This window comes from Rousettus aegyptiacus, unplaced genomic scaffold, assembly GCF_014176215.1.
Source record: "Rousettus aegyptiacus isolate mRouAeg1 unplaced genomic scaffold, mRouAeg1.p scaffold_m13_p_12, whole genome shotgun sequence".
NCBI lineage: Eukaryota > Metazoa > Chordata > Mammalia > Chiroptera > Pteropodidae > Rousettus > Rousettus aegyptiacus.
In genome coordinates, this window is record NW_023416287.1 from 37,359,282 (window position 1) to 37,386,332 (window position 27,051).

A 27,051-nucleotide genomic window follows, 5' to 3' on the forward strand; every position below is an offset into this window, starting at 1 on the left:
CCTTGCCTCAGAAGCTCCCTTGCTTTCTTTGGTTCAACAGCATCTTCCTCTGTTGACATTTAGTTATTGTGAGGTCCCTTCTTTTTTCATTGCATTATTTTGCTGCATGGTAGCTAACACTCTCTCTCTGCATATGTGCTTGTCACAGGTTTGAACATTGGCAGTGGCACATTCAAGACAAAGCCAACTAACAAAATCACTTCGGAAGCTAGTTTTTCATCCAGTGAAGGAAGTCCTTTGTCAAGGTAAAGTCGTGAAAGCCTGGCTGAATAGTGACAACAAGATGAGAAATGTCACTGTGCAGTGAATCAAACTCTGCATATTATTTTGTTGTGTGACTTGATGGAAGGTTATGGTTTGGGTTTTTGTTTATCTAAAAAAAAACAGTTGAAACTTTAGTTACCTTTGAAAATATTTGCACCAGAGCCAAGTATTGTTTTGCAGCTGTTGTTTCCTTGGTTTAAGACTCAATTGACACCTCAGTGAACCACAAATTAGCGTCTACAGCTGCTCGCAGTAGGACTGCTTAGAGACCACACAATGGAGGGTGTCGAAAAAGGGCAGAGAGAAAACATCAGACCTTAAAGGAAATAAAGTGGACTGTTTCTTCTTTCTGGGTTGGCTGATATATATACTAGAAATTGCTGGATATTTTTTTTTTTTGTACTCCTTTTTTTTTCTCTAACTAGTTTGTGAGCTAGGTTATACTTCCTTTCCTGATACTTTTCAGCTCATTTTCCATAAAGAAAAAATTACTTTTTTTCACATCTGTTAAACTGTAGCACTTTCAGTTTTCAAGTTTTTCAAGCAGTGATAAGTGAGTTATGTGCTGGATTTGTCATCAACATCAAGTTATACATTAGCATTGAGTCACTTAGGAAGAATTTATAGATGGGAATAGAAACAGTCATCTGATGAAATATCTGCTTTTTTTGCTTTGGGATAAATATTTAAAACAGCACAAGTTTCCTTTTGTAATAACATTTCTCATTTAAAAGATGTCCTTTAAATGATTGCATTACATATGCATTACCTGCTTATCCCCAATGAAATTTTAAAACAAGAACTTTACATTTGTAATATCCCACAAGATAAAATGATTTGACCCAGAAATGTAATATTTTTAAATGAAAAAAATCTATTTTTATTTATATTTTGATCAAATAAAAAATATTACAGTATTTTTAGGACCTGGAATATATTAAAATGAGATTGATTTTCTGAAATTGAATCCTTGCTTTTAGAAATCTAATGTTCCATTTTAGGGAATTACTCATTTAATTATCAAAAGCTATTGTCTTAAATACCTGGGTTTTCATACACGTTTTTTTAAGGAAGTGAGAGAATGAATTATAGGACAAGAAGATTATTACAATGTTGTTTTTATGATTATACTATAAATTCAAGTTCTAGGTATTCTAAAAGAAATTTTAGAAGAATAAATTCTACAGGTACTTTTCAGGACTTAATGTTACCATTTGGCTTAATAATATATGCACTTAGTTTTTAAAGACAGAAATATTTGTTTCCATTATATTTTAGAGGTATTAAAAAAACCCAGTTATTCTTAAACTTTTCTTTATATATATTTTTCAGGCAATTTTTAAATACATTCAGAAAGCAGTTGTATTCTAGAACACTTTCTCAGCCTGATTATTTCACATCTTACATCTATATTTCATTATAAAATCAAACTTTTTTTCCCTTTCAAGGTAGGCTTTTGCTATTACTGTTGTTTCTGCATGAAATTAATTTCCCAAATAAATTACAAGTAATCTCATCATCCCCTTTAAGAAAAAAAATAAGTCTTCAAGGAACCCTTGGTTCTAGACACTTAATAATAATCCAGTGAGGAAAAGGTCCAGGCTCTGAGTAGTGAGTTTGGATTTTTCTGGTTTTGTTCTTGGCCTGGGTTTCGTGTTAATAACGACATCCTGGACTTTGGAGAGCTCTGGTTTTGCTATTTGTGTCTGGATTCACTGAAATTTCTTAGAGGCTTATATTTAAGGATCCCACTTACTGCAGTCACTCCTCGTGCTTTATTGCTTTTACAAGTGGTCTCGAAACCCAGTACTTGAGAATAAACATAACAGTGCAGTGCTGCTGTAGCACTTTTAAAAATTCTTCTTTGCTCTATTTTGTCAGTGAGCTGATGAGCAACCTCAAAAAAAAAAAAAAAAAGAGAGAGAGAGAGAAAGAAAGAAAGAAAACCCTGCTGGACCTTAAAAAAAAAAATGGCTTCCTCTGATGTCCTAGAGACAATAATTATGATGTGCTAGTTAAGCCCAAACTACAGCTGAGGGATTTTACTTTAAAGCAGCGGCTTGGGCGCAAAAATACATTTATAGCTCTTTGTCTGCACCTCATTATGTGTGGGCCTGATTCATTAAGTAATTGGTTTGCAGTTGTTTACATGAGTATTAAGGCCTTCTTTTCAGCCGCCTTTGAGAGATACATTGTGCAAATGTTGCCTGCGATGAATGCAGAATGAGGGCCAGAGGGTCCATCCTATTGGCTAAACAGTGCACTCTGTTGAAAAGCTAGAGAAAGGGATTGGGTGCTGCTTTGCATAGCAATGACTTTCTTAATAAGCGTTACAGATTAATACACACAAGCTATAAAAGATGCAAAGAGATACTCTTAGCACATTTATATATGCTCATTTCATTGTGATGGTGGTGGGGTCCGGGTGCTTTCATATTCTATTTTTCAGAGCAGCAGCTTCAGTGCATGAGCCGTAATAGAATCCGATGTTTATTGTATTATAAATCATGGGCAAGTAGGCAGATCGGCAACAGTTTATTATTAAAGATTCTTTCAGTGTAAATCTTTTTCTTCCATTGTATTTGCTTCAGCAAAATCATTTTGTGGTTGAGTGGGGATGAAAGGCATAATGTACGAAGGAGTGAGTCCTAATAGGAAGCCGTTCTCTGAGTAAAGACCACTTGTTTCCTTTTGTTCAGGGGTGCATGCCAGAGCTTCCTCTCCTCTGCAAACATTGTCTTGCTTTACCTTCCCCAGGAAGCGGTTTTCACACTCCCGGATCCATTTATTCAATGGAGAGTATATTTTAACAGCCTGTCGTGTAACTTCAGTTTTACTGGTTGAGTCGAGATAATGTTTTACCAAAAGAAAGGATGTGTGTGCTTACAACATAATTGCCTGGGGGGAAAGTAGCAGAGGTCACCCAACCACAGCACCCTGGCAGGGCCGTGGTGGGTGGCATTCTGTGTCAGCACTGCAGCCATGGGAGCAGCCAATGGAGGGCACCAGGCTGCAGCTGATGCTGTGGTGGGGCAGTGCTATCTCTCTTGCCTGGTCACTGTGCCATTTCCCCAGGGAATGTTATGAAGATGACAAGGAAATAAAACAGGTTTCCTGGACGTCCTTTAGGTTCTCATATAACCCCCCCCCCCATCCCCATCTCTGATTTAGCAAATCTGCATTGCCCTTATATTCTCCTGAATTATCAACTTCCTAAATATTCCACATGCTTATTATCATAAGCTAGCATACTTGATTTTTTTTCTACACAGAACATAAAACAATCACTTGCTGGATTAGCTGAAGGGAAGGAGTTAACAATTAGATTTAAAAAAAAAAAAAAAATGGCATTTGCTGCATGCCCCCGAGTTAACCATCAGGGGGCGCTCAGACTTTGTCGAATTTATCTCAGAGTTTGGTTGGCCTGGAAAACTCTAAAATTCTATTTACAGAGATTTATTGGTACATTCATTGGGATTTTTTTCTGGATTAATTTTTTGCCTTCTATCTTTCAGAAACATGTGTATGTTGAGGAAAATTCTAGCCGAACATGCTATGTGAGACATTTTAATACTGATTTTAACTAGCATTCAAAATAATTAAAAATTATAGAATTTAGAGTCTAGAGATCACAAATTCTCATAAGTTAGTTATTTTCAGGCTTCTAAAAAGATCCTAAACTGGAAGTACATTTCCTGCTGGAGCCCTTCTTCATTTTCTCTAACACCATAGCCCGTGTTCTTGGCAGGACCTTCAGAGTCTCATTGCCAAACTCAAACGACATGGCCTCAAAGTCTCAATAACTCAGGTAGTTTGTTAATAGGTTGTGCATACCTTTTTCTTTCAAAAAAAAAAAAAGAAATTGACCATGAGGTTGAGAGTCAATGTGTTGCTAATCTTAGGATATCCCCCAGGTGTGCTATTTTCCAAATTCCTCCTCCCTGCAAGCCAAGAATGAGCATCTGACACCCTAGCCCGACTGTTTTACCTCTGCTGCTGTCGGTCAGGAGTTGCTGTTGCCTGCACCCCCTCAAGTATTGGGTGGCCTCCACTCTACAACACCCTCCCAGCCTGCTCCCAAGGTCTCCCAAGTGTGCACTGAATACCTACATGTCATGTTCTCTCGCTGGCTTTCATTCTTGCTCTTTTGCTGGATTACTGCTGTCCCACTCTTTCACCTGGCTGATGCCTACTAGATTATCAAGACTTAACTTTTAATCTTCTCAAAGTTTCCTAAGTAGAGGCTCTGGCCATACAAAATGATCCTCCTGTGGCCCTTTGACTATTTCTATCATCATCTGTAGAACAGGGATAGAAGCCACTTATAGGTACCATCCCTCCACTGTGAGCTTCTCTCTGGGGTTTGGGCAGTTTTTCTTAATCGCCAGTGTTCAATAACCATTGGACTTTCTGAGTGAGTAATCATCAATACGTAGCACCACCATTTACTCAAGCATTTTTATTTATAGAACTCAGTTGCATCATATATGACATCATGTACCCGAGTGGCAGAATCGTGCATTCCATTAAGTTATCTGTGTGAGTGTGCAGGAGAGGTAGAGGCATGTGCACACACATTTTCAAAGGCAGCGCTTACAGTCAACTTTGATTGCATCCTCTCTGCTCTTACATTCTGCATTCATAGTTTTCAGGAAACAAGGCCTGGGTGAGCACACTTAGAGAGTGTTTATTGAGTTTTACCATCTTGTCTGCTGGTGAAAGGGTATCTGGCTCCTGGCCTTCAACTTGACAAGAGCTTGTGGACTCTTGGCACATGTCAGGGGCCTAAAATGTTAACCCCAAGTCCAGCCTCCATCAGTTCTCAGCCCACTCCACAGTTTCTCTTTTAGCCTGTGTCACAGTTATTGTTTTGGTATGTTCTCCCCCACCGAAGCAGGAGAGCCCCAAGGGCAGAGATGTGTCGAGTATATCTTGTTTGCTGTTGCAGCCCCAGCACAGAGCCTGACAAATAGTGTCATCTATATGGTATTTGCTGAGAGGGTGAATAAGTGGATGAATGGATGATGAACCACTGCAGACTGGATGCTCTGCCCACCCGCTTGTGGACAACCCAGCAGAGGCAGTTTCCCTGTCTCTTCCCCATCCCTAGTGCTCCCACCCGTTCAGGCTCGTCAAGGAGGAAACTTCATGCATCTTGGGTTTGTTTCCTCTCAGTTTGTCCTCAAACCTTACTTTCCTTGGCCCAGCCCTGTGCCTGAGTACTCATCACCTCCACTTGGAACCCACAAAACCAAACCAAGCACATAACATGCCTTTGGTCATCCTAACGCTTTGACAGTGCAGCAGCCCTGCTTCCCAAACCCTGGTGTATAGGGGCTCTCAAGCAGGATTATCTCTGAGTTTATCAGAATACTTGAAGGAAGGCTTCACTACCTCATTTTATAGGCAAGGAAATGTATGCTTAGAGAGGTAGGGAACTTGCCCAGGGCCATGCAGTGGGCAGAGTTGGGCATTGAGAGTAGAGTATGTCTGGCCCCAGAGCTGACACTCCCAGATTCTGAAAGCAACACCCACAAGCAGTCACACACTGGGAAAGGTACCAGTTGTTCCCACCCACCCAGGTTTTCCCTACCTGCTGTTTTACCACTTTCACAAGGCCCTGTGGAGGTAGAAGTTTGCAACCTCTGCATTTTGTGTGCTCAGAAAAATGCTTTGTTCTACTTCTGCCCCACCACCAGCTGACTGTGTTTGTCTTGGGACACATCCTTTAATCTCTCTGGGCTTCACCACTTATACACTTACAGTGAAGGTGCTGGATTGATGATCCATAAATACTCTGCTATCATTTAATAATAGGTTTCTTAGAAACCCATGGGTTTTGTCTCTATTTGCTGGCTCCACAAAGCAAAACTTAATACCTGCAGGTGTCCTTGTCATCTAATTTCATATTTATCTTGATTATTCCTGATGATATTAGCCTTTTGTTCACATGAAATGACCAGCTGACGCTCATAATTTCAACTATTTTCTTTAGTACCCTGCATCATCACAATTACATACCTAGGCATTTTCTCTGTTCCAGGTGCTGTGCTTAGAATAAAACCTATTCTAAAACTACGGCTGGCCTTAACTTCTTAAGTTTAGCAAGGATGAGAACAAAAGTGACTTGATTAGATTTGTCCTAATTTGGTTTATCAATAGCAGGGGAACTTATAAACAATTACCAAAATGCATCAAAAAATAAGATGGCTTGATAGATGGACGGAAAATATGTGATAAAGCCAATGTGGAAAAATGTTAGCAATTGAGCATCTCCCTAGTTGGGAGTGTGGTGTCACTATATAGCTAGGGGGAAAAAAATTACCAAATCTACTAAGAATTCTGCAGAGATCACTGTCCCATTATAATGAGACCTGTGGAACATGGTCACAATTTAATCAATTGTTTGTGGTGTCCTACCTAAAAATGGTTAATTTTGAAGTAGGACCTCCAGTCAAATTGTAAACTTCTAGGGAAAAAAATACCAGGTCCACTATCTTGGATTCCAAGTGTAACCCATGAGAGACCATGTAGGGGAAGGCAGTGCAGGTTTGCTACACAGCAGGTTCAACAAACTACGGCCCTGGGGCCAAGTCTGGATCACTGCCTGGTTCTGTGCAGCCTGCAGGCTAAGAGTAGTTTTGACATTGTTAAATGGTTGGGAAAATCCAAAGAAGATTGTTGCATGATACCTAATAAAAATTAAATGAAATTCAAATTTCAGTTCTTTAAGTGAAGTTTCATTGTCATACAGTCATGTCCATTTGTTCATATATTGTCTGTGGCCAATTTCGTGCTGCAGCCAGAGTTGAGCAGTTGTAACAGAGACCATATGGCCCACACCACCTAAGGCATTTACTCTCTGGCTCTTCACAACAACCCTTTGCCAGCCTCTGCCTTACATGATAGAAATGTTATTTTTCACACCCTCAGAGAAGATTCTGAGCACATCTGACTATATCCCATGGCATATAACTTTAATTCTTGCATTTCTTATGCTTTCAGAATTGAATTTGTTTTTGTTTTTTTCTCATTTATAATAGTAGCTAAACAAGTTGACTCTATCCAGCACTCAAAGAAAAGTTCTCATACTGTCCCTTTGGACTTAGCTATCTTTACACATTAGTTGTGCCCCAGAGAAAGAAATGTTGCCCCTAAGAATTGTGTACAATAAAAATCAACCTCGAATATCAGTGTCACATTGACTTGCAGAAATGGTTTTCCAAGAGAAAAATTATTACTCCTAAGGTGCGAGGATGGAATAGGAAGCATCTTCCACCTTTCTCAGTGGGTGAACTACATGCATTGATTTCTGAAACATATTTCTTGTAAGAAAACATGTTTCTGGTTAAAAAAAAAAAAAAAAAAAAAAAAAATTGAGCAGCTTGATTCTGAACTCACATAATAAGTAGAAATATGCAAACCAAATAATGTACCAGCAAGTAATGATCAAGTGCCTTTAAGCAGGGCTCTATGCTTAATGAGGTTCATCTATTATTCATTCCATACATATTCATGAGCCCCTACCCAGCTGAGCTGAAACAGTTATGGCTGCTGCTGTCATGGAGCTTACCGTCTAGATGGGAGGGACATCATGTATCAGTTACACAAATGGGTATGAAACAGTAGCTTTCATGAGGAGTCGGGGTAGAGAATGGGGAATAGGAGATAAAGGCTGGGAAAAGCTACAGTAAGAGGGCCCAATGAAGTCTGGGGCATCAACCTTGGGTGTGCTGTTCAGAATTTAGTTTTTTGCTAAAAACAATGGGAAGGCATTGAAGAGTTTTAAGCAAGGAGGTGGAGTGATCAGATTTAGTTTCAAAAAGGTCACTCTTGCTGCTGAATGGAAAAAGATGGATACGGTGTCACCAGTTAGGGGGCTGTTACAAAGGTTAAAAAAAAAAAAAAAAGTCCAGGCAAGAGATGCTGATTTTATTCACCAGATGGTGACGATACATGGGGAAAGAGTGAGGACTTAGGGAAGTAGTAGGAGGTGAACTTGACAGGACCTAGGGGCTGATTGGGTGTGGGAGGGTAGAGGATTGGAGAGGGTCTTGGGAGCCAACTAGAAGGTTGGTGAGCCATTGGCTGAGACAGGGGAAGGGACCTGGTTTGGTGGAAGGGAATCATGCTGGGATGTTTGTGAGTTTGGTTGTGGACAGACATGTTCATCATGAGGCACTTCGGAGGTAACCAGGAGAGCTAGCAAGTGAGCACTGGACATGTTCTTGGGGCTCAGACAGGTAGCCTGGGCTGTGGGGACATGGCTGCTGCTGTGCCCTTCCCTTGTTCTTGTCAAGGGCTCCTGGCTACCACATCCTACTGCATCCTGCTCCTTGGTCCTGGCCTATGAAATCCATTCATCTTTCAAAGCAGAGTCCAGGAGGCACTTTGCTTCCTTAGGGATCCTGCAGCCATCCCATGCAATCAGTTCTCCCAGCCAGCAGTGCTCTCACCTTCTCCCCTTGTGGCCGTTATTATGGGCCACAGCTGGCAGATCAGTCTCTTTGCACCCTACCAGCATTTTTATAATCTACCTCTTCCCTCTAGCATCTAGCCCAGTGTATTCATAAGTTGGGAGGTAGGTAAGTAGTAGACACAACCAACAGTTGTGTTTAATGTGTTTGTGTACACCCACATGCTCTCACTCATACCTGCGTGTGGGCAAGATGGATTCTTTCAAGCTCACGTTGTCGGTGCTCACCTTACTGGCAATCTCTATGATTGTCAGTTAGCACGGGACCCTTTCAGATAGTTATGGAGCCATCTACTCTTCATGAAGATATGGCCACAGGCCACTAGTTGGTCATAGCAAATAAAGAGACATCAAGTTTAAAGGGACCATTGATAGATACTGAGCCTAAAAGATGATAACCTTAGCATAGCTTGTTTTACTTAGAGAAAAAAAACATAAATTATGGCAACTATGGCAAAAGGCATATTTTTAAGCCATAGATTAACATGACTTGACCCGAAAGGAAGAAGATGAGTTGATAGGGATTCTTGCATCTAGAAGACCACGCTCCCAGCCACGAGAAGAGCAGTGATAGTGCATGTTGGAGTCTATGTCTTTTCTTGTCATTCTTTCCATTTAAAAGGATGGAATCTGTTTTAATGGAGTAATCTATAAATGTAAATGTAAGCAAATGCTTTGGAAAAAAATACAAGAAAATAAAAACGGCAAGCCATATACAAGTAACAGTTTCTTATTTAATATCACCTTTGACCATTCAGTATTGTCAAAGAGAAAACAGGCTCAAAATGGAGTCACTTGTACTAAAGCCCATGACACCAAACCTAGACTTAATACCTGACCTAATTGCAGTTTCAACCTTCTCCAGGAATGTAATATTAATCAGTCTGGAATTTTCTGGTTATTATTGACGAAGTGATCTGTCATGAGGGTCCCTGCCCCCAAAGGAAACTGAGATCTGCCTAATAAGACAAACCTCGCATTCCCCTAAAAGAAGGTGACATGGCCTGAAACAATCCTTTTTCTTTCGCTAATCTTGTCTGGTCCAGTTTCTTCCAATAAAAGCCTCCCATGTTATACAGCTTCTTGGGACTCCTCTCTACTTGCTAGATGGAATGCTGCTCAATTCATGAATCATTCAATAAAGCCAATTAGGTCTTCAGATTTACTGTCATTCTTTAACAATATGAACCTTAACAAATTAACTATAATTTAAAAATCTAATGATGCTCTCAGAAGGGACTTTTAAATTCATTAAAATTGCAGAAACTTTTGAAAGGAGCATTGAAATGGTCATCAAACCCCATAGAGCCAGTTTCTTGTTATATTGGTTTTAGTCAACAAGCTGCTAGGTATTAGATGTGATAGATACTTGCATTTTTATGTATGTGATACATGGAGACCTAAACATAAGTGTCCAAGATACTTGCATTTTTCTCTACCATGTGGTAATATTTTCAACTAAGGAAACTGAGTTTATCTTCAACTCCTTTGTTAAACTATTAAGTATTAGTATCACTGACTTAACGAAGATAGTATTTGAACTTCCTCACCAACTTATCCTTGCATCCTAACATCTTGAACTTCCCTCCTCTTCAGGTATTTCTCTCTTAGCTTGTCTGCAAGTGTTAAAGCTTTACACGTTAGTGTTTTTCAGAGACTGTTGAGGGGAAATCAGTCCTCTGCCTCCCTGCCATCCCCTCAGTCTCCAGCAGCAGCACAGCATGCAGTGCCCCAGGGCACACATGGAGCAGAGTAGGTTCTGACTTGGTCTCCACAGAGCCAGCATTTCGGGAACAGCAGTGATGCTGCCACAGTAGGGGCCCTCCCACCACATCACCAGCTAATGCTTCTGGCCACAGTTCTGACATTTCCTTTTGCTTTTAAAACTTGGAGTAAGTCTACGGGCCATGCCACCCTGAACACACCTTATCCCATCTGATCTCAGAAGCTAAGCAGGGTCAGGCCTGGTTAGTACTTGGATGGGAGACTGCATCGGAAGACCAGACCAGGTGTTGTAGACATAAAAAATAAGAGATCGTAACCTGACAAGGTCCTTACAATCTGTGAAGTCAACCAAAGGTTGCTTCACCTAGAAAAAAAAAAAAAAACTTGGAGAATAAATGTAAAATTCTGGCTTTTTAGTAAACAATGAGTCTGGTTGGTTTTTTTTTTTTTCTTTTTTTTTTTTTTGAACATAGGTTATTTCTTTATTTTACAGGCATGAAAACAAGAAACTAACTACCAAATTAAAGTCTAAAGGTAAGAGAAATAATGGATACCATATTTACATTTTGTGTTTTGACCAAAGGGATAGTTAGTGACATGTGTTTGTTTTCTTGTGTAAGAGCTATGAAGCTTGCCTGTGATCACAAGGGCAGTCCTTGAAGTTCTCCCTGGTGTGATGTTGTCTCCAAGGTGGTCATAGGGCTTCAGTGACAGGGCTATGACCTGAGAACACATGGGTATTATGGGCCACAGTGACATAGCATTTAATTTGCAACTATGAATAGGGAGGGAATCCTGACCTCCACATTTAACTGATTACTAACACTAGTATCTTCTACCTGTGATATGTTTCTTGCCTCTGTCCCCATCCTCACTGCTCATGCCTCACAAGTTCCCACTGCTCAAGACATGACAGGGCTTTCAGGAGACTCCAACTGGTTTCCTCACATCCAACTCCTCCCCAATTCCTGAATGTCCTCCACCTGGCCACCAGCATCAAAACCTCATTTAAGCTTTCTGCCCTCCTGCTTAAGAATTGCCAATGCCTTCCCACTACCTAAAGGATAGAGTCTCTAACTTTCTGCCTTTGTGGTCTGGCCCCATTTTCTCCGAAGGTCTTATCCTCTTTGGGTCTAGTCACAACCAGCTTTTTCTAGATATACAACACTTGCACCTCCATGCCTTTGCTCATGCTATTCCTTCTCTCTGATGTCACTTTTCCTTTTTTCTTAGCCTAGTGAGCTCCTATTCGTCCTTCGATACACAGATTGCAGGGAGACTCTGACCCTCCTTCCACACTAACACTGTGACATATCCCCTGCCACACTTGGGCTCCCTCTGCTCCAGTCTCCTTAACCCCATTTCCAGTGGGTTTTAATTGAGAGCATGGGTTTGAGTCAGGCAAGCTGGGTGGCAACATGTGCTTGACTACCCACCAATGCTGATTACAGCCAATTACTTAACTTTTCACAGCCTCGATTTTCTCAGTTAAACAGAGACATTAATACTTATCTTACCGAGTTGATGGAAAGATTAAATGAGGTTCTAGATAAAAAGTCATTGCAGAGCTGACAAGTCATGCCATGTAGATACTGGTAGTCATGGAGGTTGTCATTGTAGCAGACAATGTTGTCTGACTACGTTTGGTCACTTCAGCACAGCTCACTGACATGTCTTTGACCTTGTACATCGGGCATCTGTGTATCTTCACCTGAGGGGTTTTTCTGGCCACAGTGCTAGGGAGTTGATGCCCTGATTGGAAAAAAAAACCCTCAAACAATGGGAGATGGGATGTGGTGGATAAATAACCCCACTTTCTTATTCTTCTTAGGACAGTTTGAGGATAGTTCTGCAGTCTCTCAGAGGGCCCCCTGCAGGACTGAGCCCCAGGTCACACTGCCTGTCCTGCACATTAACACCCTCTGTTAGCTTCCTCTTTCCCGTGTCACTTTCCCAGCCTCCCAACCCTTGTCATTCCCAGGATTACTTCCTACATGAATTATGTGTATCCAGTCTTTTAAGTCATTGTGAAGTTCACTACTCCCCTCTCCTCAAAGTGGAGAGGCAGCTGAGGTGAGGTGCTGTCAGGCCTGATAAAACACCCAGGTAGCCCTGCTTTCATGTTAATCCTAATTTTAAAACCCAATCCTACGGTAAAGACTTGGACACGACAAAAGAGAAAAGAAAGTATGTTGCAAAATATTTTTTATAACAATGCATAGAACACATTGTGAAATGTGTAAATTTGTGCAGTACTGACATGCATTCCGGGTATATCTGGTCAGTCCAGCACATGGTGTCCCTACTAGGCCTTTTGCAGACCAGTGCTCCAATTAGCCAGTCTGCTGATTAAACCAAACTAAGTGGTGTGCTGAGATGTTAAACAGCTGTCCGGTTTTCTCTTCCAGCCTTCTGGGGTGAGTCTGATGATAGTAACTCAGAAATTGAAGCTGCTTTACGTCCTAGAAACCATACCACATCCTCTGATGATTTTGATGATTTTTATGACTGATAAGCTGTAACAGCTGTTGGAAATAAAGTCTTTAAACAAACCGAAATTCTGTCTTCATATGTGATTTCCAAAATAAACGTGTCCTTTCAAGTTTTTGATTGTTTAATATGAAAACTTGAAACCACATTGATATTCCAGTGAAATTATGACACAATTACGAACTAGCATATTCATTTTTCAGTGTTATTAAAAAGCAAAGTGATGAATGTGACTCCTATCAAAATTCAAATTGTTTTCTTTATAGAAATTGACAAGCTTATCCAAACAAAATTCATATGGAAATTCGAAGGACCCAGAATAGCCAAAATAATCTTGAAAAATAAAAACAAAGTTGAGTACTCATAATATAGGGAAGAGGCATAAGAACTACACAAATTGTCTAAACATTAAACCAAGTAGAATTCAGAGCCTTCTATAACATGCTGTTATATTCAGAACCTTGTCAATCAGCCATATAGCCAGACCATGAGGAACATATAGAACAAAGAAGATTCCTACAGAGATTACTAACAACTATTTACCCACACCATGAAAGGAAAATAGGAAAAGAAAGGCCAAGCCGTACCTTGCACAATTTATGGATAAACCCAACTATTACTCCCTATAATCAGTGACTTTTCATAGAAACTAAGAAATAGATATAAATTCAATTTCCCACTTGAGGTCTCATTCTCTGACTCTTGAGAGGAGACCATGCTCTGTCTATGGAACTTTATTTCTTCTCTGATAAACTTTTTTTTGTCTTAACTCTAGCTCGCTCTTGAATTCTTTCCAGTGCAGAGCCAAGGACCCCCTCTTGGCAGCAAAGGACTTGAGTCACCACTGGTGGTGGGGCAGGGCAGTGGGGACAGGCAACCTCTCCCTGTCCTGCATCACTCACACTTCCCAATTTGAAAACTCACTTAAAACCTGTAGTAATTAAGACAGTATGGTACTGGCAAAGACATAAGATCAATGAAATATTGCTCTCTTGCACTCTCCCCCTCTCCCACTTTCTCTCTCTCTCTCTCTCTCTCTCTCTCTCTCTCTCTCTCTCTCTCTCTCTCTCTTTCCCCCCATCCCCCCCCGCTCTGTGTGTGTATTGTATATATTTGTGTATATATATATGTATGTATGTGTGTATATATGTATAATCTGGAATTGATAATTTAAAGATAAACTCGCATTTACAGGCAATTAATTTTTTGACAAGGGTGCCAAGACCATTCAGTCAGGATGGTATGGTCTTTTCAACAAATGTCCCGCTGCCAGGACAACTGGATAGTTTTATGCAAAAGAAAGAAGTTGATCCTTACCTCACATTGTATACGAAAATTAACTCAAAATGAATCAAGGACCTAAATGCAAGACTATAAACTCTTAGATGAAAACATAGGCGTAAATCTTTGTGACCTTGCATTAGGCAACGGTTTCTTAGATATGACACCAAAGTACTAACAACAGAGAAAACTAGATAAATTGGACTTTACCAAAATTCAAGCTTTTTTATTGCAAAGGATACCATCAAAAAAGCAAAAAAAAAAAAATTAAAAAATATATAATTGCAAATCATATTTTTGATGCAAATCAAGAAGAGACCTGTATCCAGAATATATAAAGAACTCTTAAAACTCGATGATAAAAAGACAAATAGCCCAATTTAAAAATGAGCAAAGGTTCTAAATAGACATATCATATTTAGACATATCATATCATATTTCAAATAAGATATACAAATGGTGAATAAGTACACGAGAAGATGTTTGACATCAGTAGTTATCAGAGAAATGCAAATCAAAACCACAGTGAGATACTACTAGGTATCTTCACATCCACTGGGATGGCTAAAATAAAAAAGACAAGTAATACAAGTGTAGGTGAGGATATGGAGAAATCCCCTCATGTTGACAGAGATGTAAAAGGAAACAGCAACTTCAGAAAACAGTCTGGGTATTTCTCAAAAGGTGACTACTCAATAGGAACCAGTTAGCAGAGAAGTCCTCCAGTCTCATCACACCATTGTGAAGCCCAGTGGGCTCTCAGGACAGCAGATGCAGTATCTGGAACATTTCTCTGGCTGTTTATATATCCCATCCAGAAAACAGCAGATGATCTAAGTTTCTTCCAACCATCTGACCCAGGAAGTGGAATTTAATTCTTCCCCCATGTTCTCTTCAGTGTTGGCTGGACTTAGTCACTCTATTCCACAAAATAGAGTATGAAAGGAGACAAATGGTAACATTACAATGGAAAAACCTGGCTGACACACCTTAACTATGTGATCAAGATTAATGTCACCAGTGATAGGTCATGTGGATGTCATTTACCCCCAGTATGCTGCAATGAGAAGGATACTTCATCTCCATGATCTTTTCAAAAACTCAGAAGTCTAATCATGGAAAAGAAAAAAAAACTCAAATTGAGAGACATGAGACCAAACACTTGGTACATACTCCTCAAAACTGTCAAGGTCATAGAAATCAAGACAGAAGCTGTCACAGACCAGAGCAGATAAAGGAGACATGACAACTAAATGAACTGTGAGATCCTAGGTTGGATCCTTGAATAAAAAAGGAGATTAATGGAAAATATAGCGAAAAGCAAATAAAGTCTGTAGTTTAGTTGATAGTAATAATGTACCAGTGTTAGTTTTGTAGTTTTGACAAATATACCACGGTAATGTAACATTAGGGGAAACTGAAACTGGGTGAAAGGTATGCAAGAACTCTGTTTTATCTTTGCAACTTTTCTGTAAATCTAAAATTATTGCACACACACAAAAATCCAGCAATAAACATTGTTGACATGTGGATGATACCCTTCTAAGCTTTTTCTATGCATATAAACTTTATTCTCTTAAGCATTTCTAATTTTAATTCTAAATCTTACCAGGTTTAAAAGATTTATACCCACTAAGAAAACAAAATAGACCCTTCAGCTGGACGCTACCTCGATATTTATCAGCGATGCCAGTGGAATATACAGTCCAACATGTGAATACCTTTTACTAGAGATCACATGTTGTGTGTACAGATGATGATCCAGAAGAAAGCCTTGGTTCGATGCCACTCTTTAATGCTTTGCTAACACATTTTGAATAGTGGTGGAGTAGGCCTGGGGTCCAACACCTTTAGCAGGCATAATTTTCCAGCTAAAACTTAGCATTTTTTTTTTTTAGTTACTTTTTATCTCAAGTGACCCAAGTTTAACATATATATGGGTGATATAAAATTTCCTATTTAGATAAGTTTTAAGGAAAAGAAGAGAATTGACTTTTTAAAATGTACTGAGAACATAATAGTACAAGTGATAGGAGGACTTGGCTAAGGGAATGAAGGTGAAAGCTCTACTCTGTTATGCTCACCAAACAACTCTCTGATCTATTTTGAGGTCTCCAAGGGGGTAAGCTTTTGGAGAGGTCATGCACTGGGCCCATGGCTTGTCTTGTTTCCATGGTAAAAACAGTATCAGTATAAGTTAATAAATGGGTTGTATGGGAGAAAACACTCCTGTGTTTTCCTTTATTCTCACACTACTATCACACTCAACAATACTTCAGACACAAGATATGTGGGAGTTTTTTCCACATCAACCAATTCTCTGATACCAGCTGGGCGTCCTGCAATTCAATTCAATTCTGACACTAATGAGTTAGTGTCAGGGTAAGGGATCAGTCCCACAAAACTGACCTCAACTTTAGACACCAATCACATGTAGTAGGTCCCCAGGTTCTCACAACTCATATCTGACTTGTCCTCAAATTAGGGTTCCCACAGCCACCTTCTAAGGTTTGATAATTGCTAGAATGGCTCACAGAGCTGAGGGAAACATGTTCTCCAGTTTATAATAAAAGAATATGATAAGGTATAGAGAGAAATATCCTGACAGAAGAGATATATGGGACAAGGTATGGTGGAAGGGGCACAGTGCTACCATTCCTTGCCAAGGACACCACCCTCCCAGCACCTCCATGGGTTCAGCAATCCGGAAGCTTTCCAAACCTCATACTTTGAGGATTTTTATGGAGGCTTTATCACATAGGCATTATTGTTAACTCCACTTCCGACTCCTCTTCTCCTCTCCAGGGAATAGGAGGATGGGGTAGAAAGTTCCAAGTTTCTAGTCATGACTGAGTCTTTCTGATGACTAGCCCCTATCCTCAAGTTATTCAGGAGCCCACCAAAAGTCACCTCATTCAAAAAAAAAAAAAAAGAAAAAGGCACTCCTATAATTCAGGAAATTCTAAGGGTTTTAGGAGCTCTGTGTCAAGAACCTGGGGCAAAGACCTATATATATATTTTTTTCTAGTATTTTACACTGGTCTTCCAATTTATAAATCATACTTTTGTGAGCTTAGTTAACATGATGAAATCAAGCATCAGAATTCACAGTATTAAAGACTCAACTCTAGATCTGGAGTAACCACCCTCTCGGTTTCTACCACCTGAAGTTCAGACACAGCTTTATCATTTGCTGATTCAGCAAGCCTTTTCTGACCCTCCTTGTGTCTTAGGCACTGATGTGCTAGTCATCGGGAACACAAAGATGGACCTTACCAGTCACTGACCTCAGAGTGATCACACACCAACAAAGGGACAAGCTTGAAATATGGTACATTACATACAGTACATTATGGTAGGTGTATGTGTCCCCAAAGCTCAGAAGAGTGAAAAGTTATTCTGGGATTGAGTTAGGGAAGTTTCACATAAGAGGTAACATTTGTATAGGATGGGGTAGAGCTGGTGGAGGAATAGGAAACTATGCTGAAATGATACATGCAAGGCTCAGAGGCAGAATAGAACTTGTGTAATTGAAAAACAAAAATTCTATGAGACTAAAAAAAAATTCTGTGAGGCTAGCACAAAGACACATATGCAGCAAGAATGAATGCTGAGTCTATGAGAAAGGTGGAGTACACCAAGAGAAAAGAGTAACTGCAGATTAGAGAGGAAGAAATAAGTTGTTAGAATGAGTGAGAGTTCAGCAAAGTTGGTGGATATAAGAGCAACTTCAAAAATAAACAGTGCAGTGATACACCAGGAAAACCAGTTTAAAAATAAATTTTTGAGAAAAGGAGCAATTAGGGGAATCATTTTATAAACTATATAAATGTCTAACCGATGTACCGTATACTTGAAACTAATAAAAATAAACATTAAAAAAACATAAAAAGACAGTAACAACAAAAATTATGTCAAAAACTTAAAATTTAAAGAGGTTATTAAAAGATGAAATTTTAAACATTTATTGGCAATAGAGAAGTAATGTTTAATTAACATTAAACATGTTAATGAAGACACTGTACCTTAAAAATCACAAATTCTGTCCAAATTAATCCAAAAAGTCAATACTGTTTCTGTCAAAATTCCAATAGGTCTTTTCCAAAACTTGACAAGCTGGACATTAAACTCAGAAGGGATTTAAAGGGCTAAAATGAAAACATGCAGTAAGCTCCTTGACATTGGTCTTAGCAATGATTTTTTAGCTTTGACTCCAAAGGCAAGAACAATAAAAGCAAAAAAAAAAAAAGCTTTTACATAGTGAGGGAAACCATCAACAAAATAAAATGGCAACCTATTTAATGGAAGAAGGTATTTGTAGATCATACATCCAATAAGAGGTTCATATGAAAAAAATATAGAGAACTCATATAACTCAATAAAAAGAATGAAAAACAATCTGGTCTAAAAATGAGCAGAGGCTCTGAATAGACACTTTTCCAAATAGGACATACAGATGGCCAATAGGTATGTGGAAAGATGCTCGACATCACTCATCATCAGGAAAATGCAAATCAAAACCACAATAAGGTATTACCTCACACCTGCTAGAATTGCTATTATCAAAAATGTTGGCGAGGATGTGGAGAAAAGGAAATCCTTGTGCACTGTTGATGGGAACATAAATTGGTGCAGCCACTATGGAAAACAATAGGAAGTTTCCTCAAAAAATTAAAAATAGAACTGTGACATCAGGAAAGAGGGAATTTCATACACTTTGAAGAGCACATAGCATATCCTATGTGCTCTTCTAAAGTAAGGTTGCAGATAGCACATCCTATGACCCCATGGTTCCATCTGTAAATATATACTCTAGAGCCACATTGTCTAATACAGTAATCACCAGCCACATGTGACTCTTAAGCACTTAAAATGTGGGTAGTCCAAACTGAGAAATTCATATTGGATTTAAAGACTTTGGATGACAAAAACAGTGTAAGATATTTCATTAATTTGTATACTGGGCATATGTTGAAATGGATACATTGGATATGTTGGGTTAAAGTATATTATTTAAATTTTATCAGTTTCTTTTTACATTTTTTAATGTAGCTACTAGAAAATTTTAAATTACATATATGACTCTCATTTGTGGCCTTATTATATTTTGATTGGACAAGGTGCTATAGAGAAACTCTCACTGTTAGACACAAAGAAACATGCTCAAAATTTATTTGTAGTATTGCTTGCAACAGTAAAAATTTGGAAAACTTAGTGCCCACCAGAAGGAAAACCATAAGAAACATTGCTGGAGAATTTATACAGTTAATAAAAGATAGATAAAAGTGAAATCAAAACAATTCATTGTGTTGTTTACAGAGAGGGAGAAAAGGATTCAAATATAGTAAAATGTAAAACGTGAATGAAAGGGATCTATGTCATCTTCGTGAAAGTGATTAGCTCTGGGAAAGAAAAGAGGAGAATAGAATGAGCGATATATACAGAGAACTTTGGTGAATTATTTCTTTAGATTAAAAAAAACAAATATTCTAGACAAATATGACAAAATGTCAACAATTTGTCAAATATTTGTCAAATCTGGGTGATTGCTTCATATTATTTGCGTTATGTTCTCTGCATTTTTGTGTATGTAAAATAGTTCATAATTTTTAAAAGAAGCAGGTCATGAAGAGTTTTGTACCCCATGCTAAGAAGTTTGGACCGTCTTCCTTTGGTCAATATTTGAAAGCTACCAAAGGTCTTTAAACAGAGGAAGAGGTTTCCAATTGAAGAGAGCATTTTGGCAGTTTCATTTTAGGCTCATCCAGCCCATCAGCTAATAAAAGTCAAGAAAATCATGTGATTGCTTCTGGCACACTTTTTCTATATTTGAACAACTCTGAAATTGGGATATGTCATGCTGGCCAGACAAACGGTCAGGATATAGGTGTCATTGCCTGTGTGGATGCACTTATACTTGAAGAATGGGTGTCAGCTACTTGGATGAAAATACTGGACACCGTAGTGGAGCCCTCTTAAATGCTGCATCACGACTGCTGTTTATTGCGCAGAGAATGGTAATGTGGGAAAACACATCAATGACTCTAAAGTGGTTGGGAAGAGGTAGGTTTTATAACTGAGAGAGTTTTAGGAAAGCATTAACTTATTTAATTGGCCTATATTTCCCTTTTTATGTGTGCACAAGAGTGGAATGATATTTTCTTTTTAATTTTTAAAAATTATGGTAAAAATATACATAAAATGTACCATCTTAACCATTTTTAAGTGTATAGTTCGGTGGCATTAAGTACAGTCATACTACACTATTGTGTAACTATCACCACCATCTCCAGCACAATTTTTATCTTGTACAATTTAAAACTCTGTATCCATTAAAAAATAACTCCCCATTCCCAGCCACTATAATGGAACCACTCTTCAAATTTCATATAAGTACTTCTGATTGGTGGGACCTACCTAAATCACAATGGAACTCTAGCTTCAAGAGATTCTAGAAAATGTCGTTAGTTTTTAGCTTTCCAGGCTGTGCAGTATAGCAAGGCATACTATAAGGGCTGGAACAGATGTTGAGTACCATTCTACCATAACCACTATAAATATCCACTAGTACTGGTCCTGGAATACACTGAGGAAAGATTATTCTAAACAGGAAAATCAAATCCAGAGATGAAGTCTGTGAGTTTGAACCACCAAAGATGACCTCACTTAACTGTCCCTGGGGCCCATCCCTATAACTCCTAATAGAGAACTATGCAGGGTCCCCCATCAACAGTGAGAAATGACACATTCTGCAGTCATAAACACTTCAGAGTAGACTAAAGACCTTACACAGATAAGGCCCATAAGATTTTCTGCATTTGCTGCCACTGGGTCTTGGTTATCCTTGAACTTTTCATCTCATTGAATTGCTTTTCTAATTGCACTTACTTTTTCAACGGTCAACATGCCACACTGTGTTTTCCCAGACTGCTGTCATTACCATGTGGTTTGATACTCTCAGCATTTGGTTGTGTTATTGACAGATGAGATTGTTTTAAACCCAATTCTTTATTTGTAACAGCTTGTGAGTTCCCTCCTCCTTTTCCTCAACAAAAAATGAGAGGACCAAACAACTACAAATCCTAATAGCTTTCTTCCAATTTTAAGCTTTCATTCGCTTTCAGTATGCCTGTCACTAGCAGTTGTGTCATCAGCAGAGTGCTTTGGTGATGATCAGATTTTGAGGTATCAAACTGACAAAAACACATTAAAAAAAGATCATAATAATTTTAGCCCCAAATCCAAGCAGATAAGGATTATATTACTCAAGAACTCACCCCAAGTGACAGAAGCTGAACTCAACCAATGGAAAGACGTATTAGCATTCAGCAGCCAAGATTACAAGTCTAACTGCTTTTGGTAATGGTTTTATATATTAATCTCAAAATCATCTGGAAATCTCTGGCTCTTTAAGGTAGCTTCCTTTAAATTTTTTTTTGAACGACATGGTTGTCATTAGCCTCCCTCTGCTGATTTCTTTAGGCCAGTCCAGCCATTGACACAAAGACTAATATTTGATGACAGATGGCTCTGTGAGCTTCTGGTAAGGCCATATCTCACTTTTGGAATGCAAGCGATAACCGAATTTCTCTAGAGTCTTATTTATTATACTATTATTGTGCACAAACTCATTAGATGTAAAACATTCTGCCAGTCAACTTGATCCTGCTCTTCCCCAGCTGTCATGCTGGCAGCACAAAGATGGCGACAGATGATACTGATGGGCAATATGACTGTCATCTTAGCCTTCCCAAATTTAATGCTGGATCCTTCTTGACTAGGGGAACATGCTAGAGAAAAGAGCTAGGGTGGCACTCTGCAGCATCCTGCAGTTTAATCACCATGATCGTTTGCTAATGGTGTTTGTAGGGTCCTGCTGGCAAGGTCTTGCCAGTACTTGCAAGCACACTTATGGGAAGTGTATGAATCAACTGAAATCAAATTATATTCCCCCCACCGAACCCCGTGTCATTAGAATGCTGTCAGTCTTGCATCCTGGTCCCAATTCTTGCCAAGAATCAGTTTTTTCTTCCTTTTCAGGTGTGCCTGGATCTGGTCCTAATGCTCTAAAACTTTTTTTGCAGGAATTTTTGCAATAATGTAAGTAACAATTTATTCAATCACTTGTTTAACAAAAGCATTCGTTCTGGAGTACTTGCAATGCCCTTCACACTGTTCCAGGCCAAGTATACAAAGAGATGAATTTGATGTGATTCTTGACCTCCAGAACTTCTCTGTCTAATAGGGGAGAAACCAATGGAAACTGTTTAGGATGACATTTTAGCTGCTATGACAAATAGGCCCTAAAATACAGTGGCTTTGAGATCGTGGAAGTTTATCCCTCATTAATAGCCCCAAGTTTGGCCGGTGGCTCTACTCTTACACATTCAGAAATCCAGATCCCTTCCATTTTGTCCCTCCTCCATCCGCAGGGTATCTTCCTGGTCTACATGGCCAAGCTGGGTGGTAGGCACTGAAGGATGGATAGAGTAGAAGTCTTAGGAAAGAGATTTCCTTTTAAGAAGTGACATGGGAATTTCTCACATTCCATTGGTGGATACTTAGCTATGTGGCCATACCTAGCCATTGAGCAGTTTGGGAGATAATCTCCAACTAGGCAGCTATGTTTCCAGAAAGAAAAAAAAATGAATTTGGTGGGGACATGGCAGTCTTTGTCACACAATGCTATGTGCTAAATATTGATAGAGGAACATCTCTGGAGAGGCCAAACCGTGCAACAGTTAAACACTCAGATTCAGAAGTCAGACAAATCAGTATTCAGCAAAATATCTTATACATAGTAGGTACCCAGTAACTATTAGCTAATAATATTACTTGCCATTTCATGTAAATACACTTAAAGGATTGTATAGATTGCCTGTGAGTAGGTCCTAATGTGCTTAGATAAAAAAGTAATCTTTGGGTTAAGTCTCAAAGAACTAATAAAAGTTCAGCAAGTGAACAGCTGGGGTTCAGTCTTTCTAGGCATGCATATGCCAGGGGAAGTACATGACCAGGTAATTATTTTTACCTGTGAGCAATTAGAATTTTCCCATGCCAAGGGGATTCATATTAGAAAATATCTATAGAACATACATAAAAGGAAACAAGAAGGAAATGAAAACATTTCACTGCAAAAAAATCAACTAAACACAAAGAAGATAGTAATGCAGGAAATGAGGTACGAAAAAAACTATACGACATATAGGAAAAATATCAAAATGACACAAGTAAGTCCTTTCTTATCAATAATTACTTTAAATGTAAGTGGACTAAATTCTCCATTTAAGAGACAGAGATTGATGGAACGGATTTTTAAAAGAACATGATCCAACTATATGCTGTCTACAAGAGACTCACTTTAGATCTAGAGACACAAATAGGTTAAGAGTGAAAGAATGGAAAAAGATATTCCATGTGAATAGTAACCAAAAAAGAGCAGGGGTGGCTATAAATAAATCAATTGCAAAAAGACAAATACTGAATGATTCCACTTATATGAGTTACCTATAGTGGTCAAATTCATAGAGATAGAAAGTGGAAGGGTGGTTGCTGGTGGGTTGAGAAGAAGGGAAATGGGAAATTACTGTTTAGTGAATATAGAGTTTCATTTTGTAAGATGAAAAAGTTCTGGAGATGGACAGTGGTGATGGCTGCACAACATTGTGAATGCATTTAATACCACTGAACTGTTTACTTAAAAATGGTTAAGATGATAAATTTTATATTATGTATTTTATCACAATTTTTAAAAAGACTTCTTAAATTAAAAAAAAAATTAATCTGAATTGGAGTCTTGACAATCTTAATGTCCCAAATGATAGTCTTTTCAAATGTGTGCATCATGGTCTTATAGGTTTGAAAAACACTTTATATTATACCCCCGGTGCATATGAGCTCCTTAAATCCTTGGAGAGATGCTGCAATAAGGAAATCCTTGTTTTCCTCTTTTTTTATGAAACAGTTTGATCACTACTTTTCAACAGTGATCAAGGATCCAAAGATTTTTGAAACAGTCACCTCTCATGTACCTTGTTCCTGTAGTTGTTGGTCTACAGGACATTTCCGCTGGCCAAAGCTCCTGATCCCTATCAGTGGCAAACTGTTCATTTAGTGGCCCCGCAATGAGCCTGTCCTCCTGGTATTTAAGTCTTTTGAATCTGGCTTAGACCTGTAGCCTGCAGCAGAAATTACACAGGGCTAGTTCTAGGCCTAAGCCTTATGAAGGTCTGGCAGCTTCCATGTTTGCACTGTGAGGAAAGCCAGCTGCTGTGTAAGAAGTCCAACTGCTCTGAGATCACCACGCTGTGAGGAAGCCCAAGCTAACCACGTGGAGGGGACGTGTGGAGGAGAACCGAGGAACCTGGCCAATAACAAGTCATTCCATTCGGCCCTCAACCTTTTGAGTACCAGAGGTGATGCCACATGGAACAGAGATGAGCAGCCTGCCCGAAGTGCAGATTAGAAACAAATAAGCAGTTGTTATTTTAAGCCTCTGTGTTTTGGGCTGGTTTATTATTCAGCAATAGATATTCAAAGCAATATGTTTGCCGTCTGGCTGAGTGGGGTGTTGAGCAGACCAGCTGCGTCTTCTGATATCTTCACTCTCCTTTCCTCTATAATTTCCTCTGCTTTCCCGATGGCATAAATCTTCAAGCGTGCATCTCTGAAGAATAAGGCCATCTCCTCCCTAACTACAATACTATTGTCATATTTAAGACAATTAAAATTAATTCAATAATGCCATCCAATATATAATCCATATTCAAATTTTGCTATTTATACCCAAAAATTTCTTACAACATTTTTGAAAACTCTAAGAGCCACTAAAGGTTTATTCATTGCACTTGGATTTTCTAGACAAGAAAAATTCTTTAAAGGTATTTCACTGAAGAAAAGACCATAACTAGAAGTCACAATGTGAATATTACCTGGGCATCTGTTTGCTCCTCTTAGAATGGGGAACAACACCTGTTTTACCTACTTCGCAGACCATAAGTTTCAACAGTAGCCATCATTTATTTGTGGCAAACACTATTCTAAACTAATCCTTTCTAGGGTCTAAAGAATTTTTACAGGTATTACTTTCACTTATCCTTATACATAAACACCTAATGTCCTTGCTATCTGATATCTTCTTTGTTAGTCGTATCCAAGTTCTTTTTCTACTTCTTGGTGAATTATTTATTTATCTGTATAGTAATTCCAAGCTGTGTGTTTCCCTTATGAGAACCTCTAACTTCTTCATGTTCACTTAAGTGTATCTTTTTTTGAATAGAGATGAATCACTCTAGAGGAGGCTGCTCAGAAAGAGTGACCCCTAGAAGGTGGGAAGAGAAGAGAATGAGAAGACAGTTTGTACAGTGGTATTAAGAGAGTGAAAGTAGATGAGCATGGGCCCTTCTTGCCTGTTGATAGTGTTGTGCCCCGATTCGGAACCCCACGAGCCGCGAAGGAAACAACGGCCGGTGCAGTCACACAAAGGAGTTTATTAGCGAGCTAGCTCGGACCCAACTCCATACACAGCCAAAGCAGTATGCAGGAGAAGGGCCCCTTCCTTAATTTTACAGACATATTTAAAGGGGAAAACTACAAGCTTGGGTGACAGGTCTTGGCGTTGCAGGATTGGTAAGTCAAATTCGACCTTTACAGACATTGGTGGGCAGGTAGCCACAGGGGGAGGTCTAACCAGCAAACAACAGAAGCGGAATTCCAGGGCCATTCTTACAGGTTGACTGGGAGGTGGGGGGTGGGGTGGCTACCGTTTCTATAGCGTCCCCATAGTGATGGTCACACATGCATTCACACAGTAATTTCCAGGAATGGCTAAAATGGAGGCCCCTCACAAAATGGAGTTACTTTGGTTCTTCAATAGAAGAACTGGCAACATATCTCCAGAAACAGAGAGGAGTCCAGGATACAAAAGTCTATCAACCCTAGTCAGGGCAAAATATGTTTCACATGAAGAACCAGGCATACACACAGTTATAATAATTCTTGGTTTGAATATTATCTGGCCCAAAGCCAAATAAATTCACAAACTTCTTATTGATACTGCATGGAAAGTTTCTGAAGGTTCCTGGTGAGTTTATACTGTCTTTATATCATGTGGAGAGTCATTATTTTATTCTAATAAATGCAAAAATGTTTTCAAGAACTTTCAAAAGTTATCCATGATCTCAATCCTTTGAGGTGGAGTCCCTTTCCTGTGAGTCCACTGACTGAAAGAAAAGGCCCCCAACCTTTTCCCCATAGGACTGTTAATTTAGATGGTTCCCCTCCTCCACCCTCTACCCCTAGGAAACCTTCAGACATAGAATGTTGCAAGAACCCCACACCCTATATAGAACTAGGACCTTGAAAGTCACAGGTCCTAGCTTACCTGTTTCTTCCCAAGGAAACTATTCTGCAAGAACTGGGACAAAACTTAGAAAAGAAGACAAAAGGGTGGATTGCAATCTCCATCTTCTGTGTGGTCCCAGGGGAAGAACCATTGATTAAAAACAGAAAGTCAATACCATCCCTGCTGGGAAAATTTGAGATCCTTAAAAAGTCTCTCAGCCCAATAGAACTCTCAAGCCCTTCTCTGGAGTGAGCAGAAAGAGACTTGGTGATTTCCCTTTGGAAGCAGATCTTGGCCTGAGTTCATCATTAAATACAGAGCCTTTGGATCATTATGCTGTCCATGCTGCCTGATCAGAAAAGTATTCATCACAGCTCCTAACTTTACAATTTCCTGAAGAAGTCTAAAGTTTAAGTCACTCTTAGCCTCTCTTCTAAGAAATTGGGAGGTGTTGTTGGCCCACAAAAAGCCC

The 27,051-nt window shown here is 39.1% G+C and overlaps 1 protein-coding gene and 1 pseudogene across 4 annotated transcripts in view; both read left to right on the top strand.

The window, feature by feature from the left end:
• Positions 1 to 13,023, top strand: part of KIZ (kizuna centrosomal protein) — a 105,065-nt gene extending 92,042 nt beyond the window's left edge. For all 4 annotated transcript variants that reach the window (XM_016126362.2, XM_036229726.1, XM_036229727.1 and 1 more), the window contains 3 exons: positions 149 to 245; positions 10,959 to 10,999; positions 12,874 to 13,023. In XM_016126362.2, the coding sequence (XP_015981848.2) occupies positions 149 to 245; positions 10,959 to 10,999; positions 12,874 to 12,977 (242 nt within the window). In that variant the 3' untranslated portion in view covers positions 12,978 to 13,023. The remainder of the gene's footprint in view (positions 1 to 148; positions 246 to 10,958; positions 11,000 to 12,873) is intronic.
• LOC118610426 lies at positions 10,637 to 10,761 on the top strand (annotated as a pseudogene).
• Positions 13,024 to 27,051: the final 14,028 nt, after the last annotated feature.